The 15,923-nt window shown below is 41.3% G+C and overlaps 1 protein-coding gene and 1 long non-coding RNA gene across 20 annotated transcripts; one reads left to right on the forward strand and one right to left on the reverse strand.

Annotated features, from left to right (window-relative positions):
- Positions 1-278: 278 nt before the first annotated feature.
- On the reverse strand, positions 279-4,075 carry LOC112176195. Of its 5 annotated transcripts, XR_005802867.1 has the most exons (9): positions 3,930-4,073; positions 3,034-3,760; positions 2,169-2,308; positions 1,615-1,815; positions 1,293-1,377; positions 1,027-1,203; positions 852-941; positions 708-763; positions 279-510 (listed from the first exon to the last, which is right to left on the reverse strand). It is a non-coding gene; the product is annotated as an uncharacterized LOC112176195 (long non-coding RNA). The 5 variants fall into 5 exon arrangements; XR_005802869.1 differs by lacking the exon at positions 3,034-3,760 and having other exon boundaries at positions 3,930-4,075; XR_005802868.1 differs by lacking the exon at positions 3,930-4,073 and having other exon boundaries at positions 1,027-1,195; positions 3,034-3,923.
- Positions 4,076-4,713: 638 nt separating this feature from the next.
- On the forward strand, positions 4,714-8,203 carry LOC112180858. 15 transcript variants are annotated; one of them, XR_005804223.1, is made up of 9 exons: positions 4,720-5,205; positions 5,566-5,620; positions 5,940-6,001; positions 6,098-6,150; positions 6,283-6,339; positions 6,761-6,846; positions 7,191-7,242; positions 7,592-7,706; positions 7,809-8,203. XR_005804223.1 is itself a non-coding variant. In XM_040512229.1 (3 exons), exons 1-3 carry the CDS (start codon positions 4,969-4,971, stop codon positions 5,978-5,980), a joined length of 333 nt encoding a protein of 110 aa, XP_040368163.1. In that variant the 5' UTR covers positions 4,717-4,968; the 3' UTR covers positions 5,981-6,065. The 15 variants fall into 15 exon arrangements, 1 of the variants encoding a protein (XP_040368163.1); XR_005804224.1 differs by adding an exon at positions 5,347-5,427 and having other exon boundaries at positions 4,714-5,205; positions 6,098-6,846; XR_005804222.1 differs by having other exon boundaries at positions 4,716-5,205; positions 6,283-6,846.
- Positions 8,204-15,923: the final 7,720 nt, after the last annotated feature.

A 15,923-nucleotide genomic window follows, 5' to 3' on the forward strand; every position in this document is an offset into this window, starting at 1 on the left:
GAGGCTCAATGTGCTGACTGCCATCAAGTTGTACTCCAATACAATACTGTACTTCTCCGTGTTTACATAAACAAGTAGAATGGCAAATCAGTTCCATATTCTTTTCTATTCTGGTAATTGTCTAATTTGAAATTTTATTATACCCTTTTAAAATAAGCTTGCATTCAACAGTAACATTGATTTTGTAATGTAATAAAGAATATGTGAGGAGATATATTACCTTTTGATCACGCATAGGCTGCAGATGAAAGACATTCCAGAACTTTAGTAGTTCAATATTTATACAGTATATAGTTCTTGCACACATGATATACAAATCCAAGCCCAGATTTATCAAAATGTGGTTTACTATCTCCAAAAATAATGGAGAGACTAACATAAACAAGTTAGGCCGCTAATTAAGGATCTCGGATACCAGAAGAGTTCCAACTCTCTGACCTGATAGATCCATGAACTGAACTCTTGGTGAATCTCATCGACTAGTGGTCCACGAAAGACCTTCAAGTTTACCTGTTCAATAAACTTTGCAATTTAGAAATTTATGGTGAAGAACCATGCATAAGTGTTAATGTATAGTATAGTACATTACTATAGAATTATACAAGTTGTGACCTGTGATTATACACATATATTCTCCTATACTGAAATTCAGTGAACTGAAAATATTGAAGCTTAGGAATCACATGAAAAATGGATAAATGGCTTACTGATCTTGACACAATTTTTGGAAAGGACTCGGGGCGAAAAATGTATGCACCAGAACCTGTTTAATGGATAGCACAACTGCTTCTCAGTAAAACAGGAACTCCATCAATACAAATTAGGTAAGTGAATCACAAACCTGGAATTACCTGGCTAAAAGTCAATGCTGGGTCCTTACATTGCTCTCCTGATTTACCTGTAGTTAGGCATGATAGAGCAGCACTGACAACAGCTTCTGCCTATAAATGTCAATGTCACGAGTTTAGCCTTCAAGGAGAATAGGAAACTCATAAGGAAAAATTTACAGAAATAGTAGCTGGTGACCTCAGAGGCACCAATAAACAGGCGCTTTGCATAGTCACTTGTTGTGTGCTGTTTAGAAGTGCCTATGACTGCATCGTGGTGCTGCGCAATTCCTAAAGCATCTCCAAGGCTAAAAGTATTTGGACCAGTTTACAAAAACACCTCCAATTTATCAAGTTATCAATCAGAGCTGCTGGTCTTGACAGAAAAACCGTAAACTTCAGAGGCAAACAGAAAAACCGTACTTACAAAAAGAGTACTTACTACTTTCAGAGGGAATTAATTACCTGGATGCATAGGAAGAAATTAAGGAAGAATCCAAAACTCTGGGGGCATAGGGTTGCTTCCAGACCAATCAAACAAACCAAGTATCTACAAGAAATTATTTTCGTACAATTATAAGCACAGCATTTGAGTCTTTAAGCATATTGCAACTAGTCTCCTCCTCGGGACAAAAATATAACTTATATGTGTAATGAATACTGGCAGTCACCAAATAGTCCAATTTTGTCTAAATTAGCATAATTTATTTGAAATAAGGTACTGATTAACGTCATTTGGTGAACAAATTAAAAGATTTGGGTGCCCTGGCATTACTGGTATCCTTACCGAAAGCCAAGTCTTTCCCCAAGAGGGCATGTGTGTGACACCATCATGATCAAGAATCCACTTTCTAGCTCTTGGACAAGCATTGTCTTGGCCCCCATCATCAGGTCCTTCTCCGAGAATACGCATACAAATATAGCTGAGAGCTGTGCTGAACATGGTGCTGTGACCTTCGATGTGTAGTCCCCAGCCACCATCGTCATTCTGAAGTACCCGAAATATACACTAAAGATTAGATTATTTAATCTTTATACAGTTGCAGATCAAAATGGAAAGAGGCAAACAGATGACAGAAAACAAGAAAGCATATTAAAATAGGTAAAATCAAACCAAACTATCAATCATCACTCCTCATTCAACATAAGATGCCAGTAATCCTCTCTTTCCTTTAATTCGTTTTAAAATTTCTGTTATCTCTTATCCACAATTTCTTTCTTTAAATCCCCAGGAAACTTATCCTATTAAACTTGTCTTGGTATTAGATGGATTAATTTCTCTTCTAAACACAATCAACAGAAAACCCCCAAATTCTTATGCATACTTACACATCCACCTACCTTACTCTCACTTGTTCATATCAAGTAGTCAAATTTCGTGAAAGATTGAAACTGTAACAATGAACTCTTGCTTTCAGTAATCCTCACAGGGTAGAATACAAGCATTGTCCCGGCAAGACTCAAAGAAGCCCCTGCACCTTCTGCTTAAACAAAAAGTCAAAAACCATGAACCAAATCAATAAAGTGATAAACAGATAGCAATTAGCAAAATCATAACTGTAACATATAACTCTTCAAATTTAGGCCTTTGCTCGAGTCTTCAAATTTATAACTCTTCAACAGTTATGATTTGCTAATTGCTATCTGTTTATCACTTTATTGATTTGGTTCAATCACACACACGATCAGCTCCAGTAATTTCCAACCAAAAATAAATTAATTCTAAACAAACAAACAAAACAAAAAGCGGATTGATTCAAGTAAAGGCCAATAGCTACATTAACTAAGGTCACTTAAACTTCATTCAATCACAAAACTAACACACAAGGCTTTCAAATATTCATATATCAAATCGATATCTACTTGAGTATAGACCCAATCAACAGTCCTATGAAGCTGAAAAACCTGCCAATTTCCCAGTATTATTAGATAACCTGAACCCCACACTTTTTCATGACCCTAGAACATTTGTTATCAAACCAAACAAACAAACATGATCAAAATCTGCACCCAGTAAACAATATAAGATTTAGGCTTCCAGATTCCCTTTTGAACTTGTACTAGAACTGGATTTACTTGTACCTTCCAGAACTGAATGGGTTGAACTGATACTTGTACCTTCAATAGACATACTCAATTGCAACCTAGAAAGAAGATAATTCTCAAACAGAAGAACACACATACTCAGTATACCTTCAATGTATACCTTTTTGGGGAAAGAAATCCTGAGCTGAAGAACCGAAGGAGTAAAGAAATCCCAGAAGCTGCACCCGAAAACCAATCCAACACCCACAAATTTCGCAGCGACGATGGTTAGACGGACCAAAATATGCACATATCCACTCAAAATCTCAATTTAAAGAAGAACAAACACCAAAAAAGAACCAAACTCTATCAATTTGATCAATCACCGAACCAACTAATTTGGAGGAGTGAACGTTATCAAACCAACTAATTTGAGGGTGAGAGCGATGGTGAGTCAGAGGGAGGCCGAGAGCGATGGTGATTGAGGGTGAGAGCGATGGTGAGTCGGAGGGAGGCTGAGAGCGATAGTGATTGAGGGTGAGAGCGATGGTGAGTCGGAGGGTCGGAGGGAGGCCGAAAGCGATGGTGATTGAGAAATATGATACCATATGAATACAAATCGATGTTCTACAAACCCAGCATGAGTTTTCTCCTCAACCCAATTCCCAGAAGTCGCTGAGTCCCGGCCAGGACCGACGGAAACAACACACCGCTCTTGGAATCAACGACGGAGGCCGGAGTGTCGTTAAGGGACAGCGAGCCCTAAAGTGGCAGCGAACGATTGGTGAAGAAGAAGTTGAGTGCATTCTGGAGAAATGGGTGTCTTGGGTTCATGGGGTTAGTGTGCGAGATGGCAGCGGCTCTGCAGCCTTCGTCACCTCCTTCTCCAACAACTCCTTCCCAAATCCCTATATCGAATTTACAGTCACACACACACAACAAAATTTTGAATCACTGGAATTAAAGGGAAGGAGAGAAAGAGATGAGACTGTCAGCTCTGATAAATTTCCCAAATCTTCTGTTTTGGAAAAAGCACAATGAAAAAGCCATAGACAGATCAAAAGGAGAGAAAATTACCCATCCGTGGTGAGTGAATTTTTTTTGCTTAGAGCTAAAGAATCTAAGCTCCATAATTTGTTTTGTTCGATGAGGAAGAGATGGCAGATGAGAGCAAAGAAAGAAGGAGAGGGACTGAGGGAGAGGGAAAGGAGGCCGCGAGTGTGAAAAGTTTAACTTTTGGCCCAAAAAAAAGGCGCCTTTGTGTCAAAATAAATTGGAAAATTTTAAAACCCACACTCAGACAACATTTAAATGTTGTCTGAATGTCACGAATTCTAGTCAACTAGGGCGTGGCTATTTGAGAGGGAAAATACTCAATCAACTTGTGGCATGGATATCCCTCCAAAATCACCACCTTCTACAACTACACAAATGTGTTATCTGAATGCTCACCATTTATCCAAATTTGAGATAGGAAATCACTACCTTCTACAACTACACAAATGTGTTGTCTGAATACTCACCATTTATCTAAATTTGAGATAGAAAATCACCACCTTCTACAACTACACAAATGTGTTGTCTGAATGCTCACCATTTTTCCAAAATAAACCAGTATGGTTTTAGTGTATATTCAGACGACAGAAAAAAAAATTATGTCGTCTGAAAAACTCAGACGACATAAAACAAAACTTATGTCGTCTGATGCGTGTCGTCTGAAGGCCTTTTTGGCATAGTGTTTCCCTCTATGTTTGGCATTTTGATTTTATGTACTGCACTCATACAATAGTTTGTTTCAGTTTCTGTTGTGGGAGTAACTTTGAGAATGTTTTGCTAGGTTTAATTGCCACATCGTGTCCAAAAAAAAAAAAAAAACAAAACAAAACCCTACGATCTCGACGCTCTCGACACTGTCTCTCCACACTCAGTTCTCTCTCTCGAACCCTCTCTCTTAGTCCTCTGAGCCAAAAGCTCAGAGCTTTCCCTTAATCCTCTCATCCAAAACCCTCAAATTTCAAATCCCCTAATCTTCATCTCATCCAATTGCTTCCCCAATTTGAATCTCAACCTTCAATTCAACTCTACCATCACCAGTTTGCCGTCTTTTGCTACCAAAATGGCATTCCCTGGCTGTTGTTACCCTTTTCTAGGTCGTCTTTCTTCATCTCCAAGACCGCACTGTACCAAAATCTTCACCTTCCTATTTCAATTGGCTCTTATGGCGATCTTCGTCTCCCTAGGGTTTTATGGCTTCGTGGCCCAAAATCTAGCCTCCTCTGCCAATATTCATGTCAGTAATTGCTGCGGCATCCACAAGTGCAGGGTTAGGTCTCTGCTATTTGGCACTAACCAGGTAAAGATAAAAAGTATATTTTGTTTCCTTTTATCTTTGGATTTTAAACTTGGGTTTGAATTTGTATTTTATTTCGTTAATTTTTTCGTATGTTTTGCTCGTATTGAATCGAACTACTTTTCTTTAATATCCTGGACGTAGTGAACGGAGTTGAGAGAATCCTATATGCTATATCCTGGATTTAGCTTGCTGGCAATTTCACAGAATGCTATATGCTTAGTGGTCCGTCTATACAGGCTTGTTGCTATATGCTTAGCATAATGACCTTGTTTTTGTGTTGTTTTTGTTCTAAAAAATTAGGGATTGCGATATTCAAACTTATGAACAGATGTTGATTATATTTATATTTGAATTTTGCAGATTAGTGTCTTGGATGTGGGGTTCAATGGGGTTTTTAGCGACTTAAAAGGCCCAGGTAACGCTCTTTACCTCTAATTATAATGTTATTGTCTTATCGTTTCCATGTAGTTTCATTGGAATTGTCTTGTTTTCCCTTTCTAGATTTGTGAAAGTTGAACTCTTAATTTGAGATTGGAGCATTGGATTTAATGCTAATGGCTGAGTATAAGATTTTGATATTGTCTTATAACAACTTTCTCTGTCAATTATAAGAATCTTTTTGGTTTTCTTTGGTGGACTGTCATGGAAAAGAGAGAGGAGGAGAAAGAATTATGCCCTTAGTCGCTGTTTCTATCATGTCATTTGCATTTACTTATGGATACATTGAATTGCAGGAACTTGGCTGCTGTCAGATGGGTTGGTGGTGTTGAGTTAGAAAAAATTGCAATAGCTACCGGTTATTGAATGTTTCAATATTTGAATACTCTCTCTTTCTTTCTTTCTTTCTTTTTTTCAATAGAGAAAAAAAATGCTAATGGTTGTGTATTTGTAGGGGGAAGAATTGTGCCCATGTTCTAAGAGTTGACACTGGTTAAGTTGGCAGAGGTATACCTCTTTAACAAATGACCCAACATTCGTTTTCTATTTCAAAGATCATCCAAGTCAAATCACAACAAATCTTGTAGTCTCTATTGGTGTATCATCTAACTTTATGGCTGGTGTATCATTTATCTGTAGTGGCCTATGATAGTAGTGAGAACTGAGGTTCTCCTATTGGAAAATATAATCTTAGAGGTAAACAGTTGCCTTGTTATTTTATGTACTTTTTTGTATCATTTTCAAGATGTTAAGACCCATTATTTTGGTATTAATATGAAGTTACTGAAGTAGTTTTTTTGCTATGGTTGATGTGGGAAAGGGTTAACTGTGTCTTTATCCTTCTCTGTTCGTGACACATAATTGTAGAAACTTTTCCAACAATCTTCATTCTGGGAGCTGTGCCACAGAATACTTTTAGCATAAATATGTAAATGTGTACACTTTGCTTGATATTTTTGTTTGTACGTATGAAGGTTTGTTCTTTGTTATTGTTGTTTCTATATCCCTATACCAGTATCTGTGTGTGTTGTTATTAACTAGATTTCCCAACTTTATTGCTTGGTAGCTCAATAGAAAATAGTTGATTCAGCCTTCAAACATTTAAAACCAATTGCAGGTGCTGGGCAGCAAAGGGTGAAGTGTTTAGTGAATGTGAAAGATTTTCCAAATATTATCGTTCGCTTAATTAGCCCTGGTGAATGGGTCAGTATTTCAATTGACAGAAAATTTTCTCAGGCTTATTCAGATATTTTGCATATTATGTAGTTTTACGGTAAGATGCTTAACTAAGCACTTACATGTTCTTAAGTTACTGAAATTTAAAAACATCGGGAAAATAGATCAACACCATTTTAATCTTTCATAGCCCTGTTTCATAACTTTGCAATAGAAAGCTCTGGTTGTAAGTTCTCCAATCTGCAATTTTAATCATAAGGAGAGCAAGATGGGTTATTCCAGCATCTGGTATTGCTTTATCAATTGCCAGGCAATGGTTATGGAATATGACATAGTGGTAAGTGCTAACGTTGTTTATTGGATTCTTGCAGAAGGAGAGAGGTGAATAAGAAAGTGCTTAAAGTTCCTAGAATTGAACAGAAGGTAACTGAATTGCCTTTAGTACTTCTAGTAGCTATGCCAAAGTAATTTGTTAATAGTCATGCACATGAATCTTCATGGTGATAGAAAAGTATGTTTTTTTCTTATTCTATGGGATTTAAAGTGCTGTTAATCAACTATGTAAGAGCACATTATTTGGTATTAATAATTGTGCATGGCTTCTATAGATAGCTGATTTTGTTTCAAATTTGGAAAGAAGCTAAGAAACTAATTAATTAGGCACTGGAAGGTTCTTAGAGGAGACAGTGTGAGGGCCATGAAGATTCTTCCTTCTCTGCCTCTTGTCTTTTTCTATATTTATAAGTTAATTGTGTTCCAATCTCATCTACAGGTGATGGTCATAAGAAACATATAAGCAAGGCCAAGGTCATGAAGGCGGGATTGATATTTACTATCAAAGCTCCTCTTCATGCCTCAAATGTGCAAGTTGTTGATCCAGTAACAGGGTATGGAAGTAATCATAACATTGTACATTGGCAATTGTTGTTAGAGTTTTGTTATTTGCTTATACTTCTACTGTGGTGATTAGATATTTTCATCATGTACAGGAGACCTTGTAAGTGTGGGGTTAAATATCTTGAGGATGGAACAAAAGTTGAGAGTAGCAAGAGGCACAGGAGCATCAGGATCTATAGCTATGAAAAAAGTGAAGGGCACAAGACCTTGCGATTGCAGGTTTGATCACTCCATCTAAAGCTATGAAGAAAAGTGAAGGGTTCAGGTTCTGAAACCCAAGTTTTATGTAAACATTGCGCAAAAATTCAAACTTACCTCATGTTGGAGTTTTATCAACTTTGATCGAACTCAAACTTCTTCTTTGGAAACATTGTATTCATGTATAGCTAGCCAACAATGCTTTCTTGTTTGGTACATTATCTAGCTACATGAATGTATGGATGTTTGAAAAATGGTAATTGAATGATATGAATTACAGTACTGTTTATGTGGTAATTACTGTCTAATATTCAGCCATACAACACAATACAAAACAATGTGTTGTATGACTGTAAAAGAGTTCAAAATTGAGGCTTCTCCTACAATAGTCATTGTTTGTTACCCAATTTGATTACAATATTCACACCACAACTAATCAAATATAGTTGTTGTGTGAACTAACATCCAACAACAAAAGAAAACAAAATTATGTTGTGTGAGATTCATAACACACAACAGAAATAAAATCATCTCTGTTGTCTGAGTGAATCAACAGACAAGGGAGAAAATTTCACTTTGGTTGTGTGTTATATATCTCAGACAACAAAAAATGAGTTATATCTGTTGTGTGTTATTAATCTCAGACAACAAAGAATGAGTTATATCCATTGTGTGTTACATATCTCAGACAACAAAGAATGAATAATATCTGTTGTGTGTTATGAACCTTAGACAACAAAGAATGAGTTATATATGTTGTGTGTTATGAACCTTAGACAACAAAGAATGAGTTATATCTGTTGTGTCTTATGAATCTCAGACAACAAAAAAGTTTCTTTTTCTGTAGTCTGAATGGCCGAGGCATCCCTGCGCATGCCATGGCAGGCACCTGCTGCGCAGAATTCACACAACGGAAAAATAGCTATTCTGTTGAGCCAACTACTGTCAGACAACGGTGAACTTGGTCATCAGACAACAGAAATCCACCGTTGTCTGATTAACTTTTTGTTGTAGTGTCAATGTTGAAAATCTCTGCCAGGGTTTTTGTGATGCTTCGCTTGTCAAGGAGCTCGACCCTTGTGTTCGCTGGACATTGGTGTGGTTGAGCGGTTGCTAGCCTCGCTAGTCAATCAGCCTTGGTGTTCTTTTCCCTGGGGATCTGTGTGATGGTGTGAAATTTTGAATTTTTTGAGGAGTGTCTTGACGTACCCCAAGTATGCCGCTAACTGTTGGTCCTTGGCCTGGAAACTGTCATTGACCTGGTTAACGACTAACTGGGAATCGCTGAATATGTTGACACTGCAGCGCCCGAGTCGATGGCGAGGAGTAAGCCGGCAATGAGTGCTTCATATTCTGCCATGTTGTTTGAGGCTTTGAAATTGAACTTCAACGCGTATTCCACGTCTAGTCCCCCCGGTCCTGTGAGGATGACTCTCGCGCCGCAGGCCTTGGCGCAAGCAGAGCCGTCAATGTGGAGGTTCCAGTCTGACTGTTTCTGGGGGGCTAGTTCCTCAACAGTTATCATTTCCGTGCTGGCTTCTTGTGTGCCCTGGCTGGGTTCATCCTGTCGCTCGGTGAGCTCAGCGATGAAGTCTGCCACCGCCTGGCCTTTCATGGCGGTTCTTGGTTTGTAGTCGATGTCGAACTTGCTGAGTTCGATGGCCCACTTGCTGAGGCGCTTAGAGTGCTCAGGGTTTTGCATTACCTGCCTCAGCGGTTGGTTTGTTAAGACATGAATGGTGTGGGCTTGAAAATATTGGCGGAGGCGTCTAGCGGAAAGAATAAGTGCAAGAGCGAGCCGTTCCAGGGGGGATATCTTATTTCTACCCCATTCATGCCTCTGCCGGCATAGAATAAGAGGAGCTCCTCCTAGCCCTCTTGCTGGACAATGGCGTAGCTTACCGTTGATTGTGATACCGCTAGGTATATGTACATTGTCTCCCCTTGCACAGGAATGGAGAGAAGTGGGACTGTTGCCAAGTACTCTTTCAAGCTCTGGAATACCACCTCACAGTCTGGGTTCCAGTTGATTACCTTCTTATGGGTCGATTTTAGGACCTTGAAAAATGGGAGGCATCTGTCAGTGAGTCTGGAAATGAACCGAGAGAGGGCGGTTAGCTTGCCTTGGAGGCTCTGAACGTGCTTTTTCCATTCTGGAGCCTTCATGTTGAGGATGGCCTGCACCTTGTCAGGATTGGCCTCTATGCCCCGTTCACTGACTATGTAACCTAGGAATTTGCTGGCGGTGGCGCTAAAGAAACATTTTTCCGGGTTAAGCCGCATGCCATATGACAGGACCCGTCCCGGATTTCACCATGAAATCGGAAGTGACCCTGCGGGGCCCACCTTAGAAGAAATTCTACCAAAATTTGGCGGAACTTCCCCTAAAATGGGCTACCCAAAGCTGTACAAAACATTTACACTTCTCAATCAATTCATCCTTATGCTCCTGGAGCCATCCTGCTCCCCAAATCAACATCAGTCTCCAATTCCCAAAACACACATCTCAACTCGAATAGCATAAATCCCATAGGTAATCAGAGCAATTCTAACAGAAAGGTATAAAAGGAAAACCTAATTCAAAGGCAGATGCGGAAGCCATGCTGTTGACTATGCCTCAACCCGTATACGCCCGACCTCAACCAATTCGCCTGCAAACTGGGCATTTGAAACCGAAGGGCCCAGGGGAAAGTACATGAAATACATTAGCGTGAGTGGACAAAAATAAACAATTTTTAAACTAAATGGATTTTATATTTTCCAACATTTATTTCCTTAAAAAACTCTCGATGCATGCAACGATTTAGAAAACAAATCATGAGAAGCTCCGCTCAAGAAAAACCGACTAGCCCCGCTAGTCACAAATAACTGAGAGGAAAGATCGAAACTCCGATACTCAACAGGATAAGACCAGCCCCGCTGGTCACACGGAAATCAGACTAGGCCCTGCTAGTCGAGAAATGATAGGATATGGGGAAGAGATATCACCATACGGGAAATGGAGCCTCCCAGGCTCTACCTACCCTCAACTGCCACTCACACATAGATTGTGCGAGGAGGAGAACTAATAACCTCAACTTCCACTCACACATAGATTGTGCGAGGAAGAGATCAAATAACCTCGACTGCCACTCACGTGAGGAGGAGAATAAATCACCTCTACTGCCACTCACCAACACAAAGTAGGTGAGGAGGAGAACAAGCTACCTCAACTGCCACTCACCAACACAAAGTCAGTGAGGAGGAGACCTAATCACATAACCCGCGTATGGTGAGGAAAAATCATCGAAAACCAGTAAATCCATGTAGCTTCCCCACATTTCTCACGAGATAGAAACCATGTATTCAACGACGTGACCCCGCATGCCAAGATTACTCTCAATCTCAAAATGGATAAGTGAGAAATAGGAATAAATCGACGGCGTGTCCCACACGCCCAAATATTCTCAAATCCGTAACCAAAACCGGAAATTAGTATAGGTAAATCCCATTTCCAAAAATCTCTCAAAATCTCCAAGAATCCAACCAAATCCAAAATCCTTAATTAGGCATTCCCAATGCCAAAATCGAAAGTAAATAAACAATTGAGAATATCCAACTCCATTGAAACTCATCTTAAAAATCTTCCAGGAGCTTAACTCGGTGATTAGGGATATGCTTAATTCTAGAAATTTACCTCGGAAATAAGGAATTCATCAAATAATATTATAAATCAAAACCAACCTTTGAAACCCATTATTGAAAGCAAATCCATGATATAATTCGAAATCAATTTCCGAAAATTAATTCATTTCCTCAAAAAGTAATATGAATAATCACTAGAGCATTATTTAAGAAAATAAATGCATGCATCGCTATTTAAAACAAAAGTCCACTCACAGTACTATTCCGACGATCACGCATTCTTGTTCCGTCATCGAGCAATAGCTCGGTACGTCGTCCTGTACACAATTATATTCCGTGAATAATTCTTCAATAATTTAATACAATTCCTAAAATCAATTCCTCATAATTTCACCTCCCAATTCTCCTCGGATTTAGCCCAAATTATACCACTAATACCAATTCGTTAATTTAAAGGTTCCAAGGCAGAACCGTGAGATATCCGACGGTCGGATTCTCGTAATTCGATAATCGAAACCCTAAACTTCAGAAATTCATAATTAATTCCAAGTTTCTCCAAAAATCACCAAACAAGCTCTACAATATTTATGTGATTTAACTAACTAAATGAAAACAGAATTTTAATCACTGTTCATACACCGCACTATTCACCCAGTCGCACTATTCATGCGGCAACACTGTTCATGCGGCGGCCAACTCCTCCTCCGGCCACCAAATTTCATCCACAGCATCATCTCAACATTTCCAATAACTTTCTCAACTGTGACAAAGTCAGAAAATAGGTTGAAGTGGCCGAACAATTAAGCACACCGAAGTACAGTGAAATTTTCCAATTATGCTTTCTTCCTCCATGCTTCGATCTGGGTTATGAAACTTGGCAAGCATGAAGAGTGGCTCAAGGCGCTTCTAATGGACCTGGGTTTATGACCGGAGGTGGCCGGTAATCAGCGTTGACCGACTTGCTACAGTAAAAATATTGGCTTCGATCTCCATATTTCCGGCCAAACCGTCGTAAACAACTCCTACATGCGTGTTAAGGAGGAGGAGACGAGTCTATTGACGCTCGCAGCTCGCCATTTGGTGGCCTAGAGGTAGAGGAAAAGAGAGTTGCAGAAGAGAGAGAGAGAGAGTTGCAGAAGAGAGACAGAGAGAGCACGGGGGAAGGAGAGAGAAAAGAAAGAAAAGTTACCCGGCCACAGTAACTTTTCAAATTTATACCAATCCACCATAAACAGTAACTTTCATATTTCACTTATAACTTTTGCATACGAACTGTGATTTTTACGTACCACATATGCACGCGCTCGGTTTAACGTCCTCTACAACTTTCATGAAGAAAATTTTCTCAAATTTTGACCTGAATAAAAAGTCAACTTTTAGGGCCACTAAAAGTACAGAAACGAAAGTAAAAGTTAAAATAGTTGTTGTTTACCATCCGAATGACTAGTAAACTGGTAAATTGAGGTACAGGACATTACACCATAAGTTAATAGAATGGCGAATATGATATGGAGGTTGGCCACGTGTTCGCTAGCTTTGATGCTTTTGATCAACATGTCGTCCACGTATACCTCTATGATTTTGCCCAGATGCTCCGGGAACATGGCATTCATCAACCGCTGGTAAGTTGTACCGGCGTTCTTCAAACCGAAAGGCATGACATTGTAACAGTATAGGCCGTTGTCGGTGGTGAAGGCGGTGCACTCCTGGTCACTAGGGTGCATCTTGATCTGATTGTAGCCGGAGAAGGCATCCATCATGCTCAGTAGCTCGTGTCCAATGGTGGCATCGACCAGTTATTCTATGCGGGGTAGCAGGAAGCTATCCTTGGGGCATGCCTTGTTGAGGCTTTTGAAGTCGACACACATCCGCTACTTTCCGCTTGGTTTCTTGACCATGACCAGGTTGGAAATCCACTTGGGGTAATTGACCTGGCAGATAAAGCCAATGTTCTGTAGCTTGGCGACTTCTTCCCCTATTGCACGATACCTTTCCTCATCGAAGGCCCTCAGCCGCTGTTTGACAGGGTAGGAGGATGGCTTGATGCTCAGCTTGTGTGTGATGATCTCAGGGGAGATGCTTGGCATGTCAACGTAGGACCATGCAAAGACGGCGGCGTTGTCACGTAGAAACTGGGTGAGTTCTGCCGCTACCTCTGTGTCTAGCTGAGCGCCGATGCGGACTGTCCGCTCAGGGTGTTCGTCGAAGATGCTGATAACCCTCAAAGATGTATTTGGGTTGACAGGCTTTTTTTTGACATATTTCTTCTTGTCATCTCTGGGGTCCTCAAAGATGTCTGGCGGGGGCGCATGGTTTCCTACTATTCGTATCTCATGGCAGCGCGTTGACCGTGCTACGGTTGTGGAGTAGCATTCTCGTGCCAATTGTTGACTCCCTTTGACACAGCCTGTCCCGTTGGGCGTAGGGAATTTCATGAGAAGCATGTATCCGACTATGATGCACTTGAGCTTGTTGAGTGCTGGTTGACCGATGATGGCATCGTATGAACTGAAGCAGTCGACAATGATGAACTCCATATGGATTTCCGTCATACATGGACTGGCGCCGATAACTAGTCGCATGTAGTCAGAAGCCAATGGTTGCGTTATGTCTCCGGAGAAGCTGAGCAATGGCTCATGATCCTGGAGTAATTTTCTATTCTGCTGGAGTTTGCCATAACAACCATTGAAGATGACATTGATAGCGGATCCGCTATCCACAAGGACCCTTCCTACTGACCACTTATCGAATATGGCGTCGATTAAGAATAGATAGTCGTGGGGTAGATGCACTCCGCACTCCTCCTCCTCTGAGAAGGTAATGGGTTCCCAACCAAACCTTGGGAGTTTAGCGGACCTCTCGTAGCGGATATTGCAAACTTCGTTGGGGTGGTTAGTGTGCGCACAACGCTTTTTTTCCCTGTGGGACATGTTGGTAATTGGAGCACCGCCGTCAATGCTATTGATGCGGCCCAGTTGTTCGATGTTGGCGACCACATGTGGCGGTTGGCGGATCTTGAATTGCTCCATCTTACCATTCCGGTACAAAGTCTCAATAGCTGTCTTGAGAGGGTTGCAATTGTTGGTGTTGTGGCCGCTGTCCTTATGGTATTTGCACCATTTGCCGGTGTTCCTGGGCTTTCCTACCCTTGGGTATTTTCTTGGGGGTAGTGGCGGAATCTGGTCCTTGCACTGGTCGTATATTTCTTCATACGAGGCTGTGAGGACCGTGAACACTGCATACCGCTGGGAGGACTCCATCTACTTATTACGGTTATCCGCATGGGATGAGCGGTTGCCCTTGTTGTAATGCTGGTCCTTCTGCCGCTTGTTCTGGTAGGTGTCCTGTTACCACTCTCTCTTCTTATATGTTGGCGGCGTAGCAGAGGTTTTGCTAGCAGTCTCCTGATGGCTGGCGGAAGGTTGAATGGACTTTGTAGGCGTTGGCGGTGGTGGGGGGTTTCTCCATATGTGATGAATTCTGCTTGTGCATGGATCACAGCCTCGCTCATGACATGGTCATATGCGGCATTTGGATGATTGTAATTAAGATGATAGAGAAATGGTCCCTTGAGGAGTCCTTGCTTGAAGGTTGCCAGCGCCATTGTCTTGTTGAGATTGCGGTACTGAGATGCCGCCGCTCACCATCTGGTGACGAACGCCTTCAACGTTTCCGCTACCCCTTGCTTGAGGTTGAACAGCTGAGTTGTGTTGTGATGTCCGGCGGCCAACAGGATGAACTGAGAGAGGAATGTGTTTGACAGTGCGTGGAATGAGTGGATGGAGCCTGGTGGGCAGTCGAAAAACCAGCTCATTGCCTCGCTGTCCAACGTTTCGCTGAACAAGTGGCAGAGGGTGGCGTCATCAAATCCCTTATTGTTAGTAACTTTTTTGAAGGTGTCCATGTGGACGAAGGGGTTGGACATGTCGTTGTAGTATGACATCTTTGGTGTCTTTGCGTTTGCTGGTCTGACGGCCTGCAGGATCCTAGCGGTGAATGGTCCTGGTCTGGATGTAAATAGTGGATTTGGAGTTGGCGCTAGGGCGCCTGCCTCCGCCCGGATTAGCCTTTGCTCTAATTGTTACACCCTTTTCAGGATTAGGGCGGTTGCGTCACAGGTTCCGCTGAACCAGCTCCCGCCTGAGGGTAGGTGGATTACCTTCAGTTCTGGCCCTAGCTGCCAGGCGGTTGGTGTTTGGCTGTGATTCCGCCTCCTGCTCCATCATTAGGTGGGGCAGAGGAAGCGGGCCCATTACTTCTGGTGGGTTTAGTGGTACCTGCATCTGTACGACTGGTACGGGTACCATTCCGCCTGTATTGGGTCGACTGCGTCTGGTGCTCTGCGATTGCTCGCTCTGTGCTGTGTTAGCGTTTGCTTCCAGCGC

Source organism: Rosa chinensis, chromosome 7, assembly GCF_002994745.2.
Source record: "Rosa chinensis cultivar Old Blush chromosome 7, RchiOBHm-V2, whole genome shotgun sequence".
NCBI classification, from domain to species: domain Eukaryota; kingdom Viridiplantae; phylum Streptophyta; class Magnoliopsida; order Rosales; family Rosaceae; genus Rosa; species Rosa chinensis.

What these genes read in the sequence shown, in the direction of transcription:
- LOC112180858 (XM_040512229.1), top strand. Translation starts at nt 4,969, where the DNA reads ATGGCATTCCCTGGCTGTTGTTACCCTTTTCTAGGTCGTCTTTCTTCA. An exon ending in TGCTATTTGGCACTAACCAG is followed by an intron (nt 5,206 to 5,565) that starts GTAAAGATAAAA and finishes TGAATTTTGCAG; the next exon opens with ATTAGTGTCTTGGATGTGGG. An exon ending in TAGCGACTTAAAAGGCCCAG is followed by an intron (nt 5,621 to 5,939) that starts GTAACGCTCTTT and finishes ATTGAATTGCAG; the next exon opens with GAACTTGGCTGCTGTCAGAT.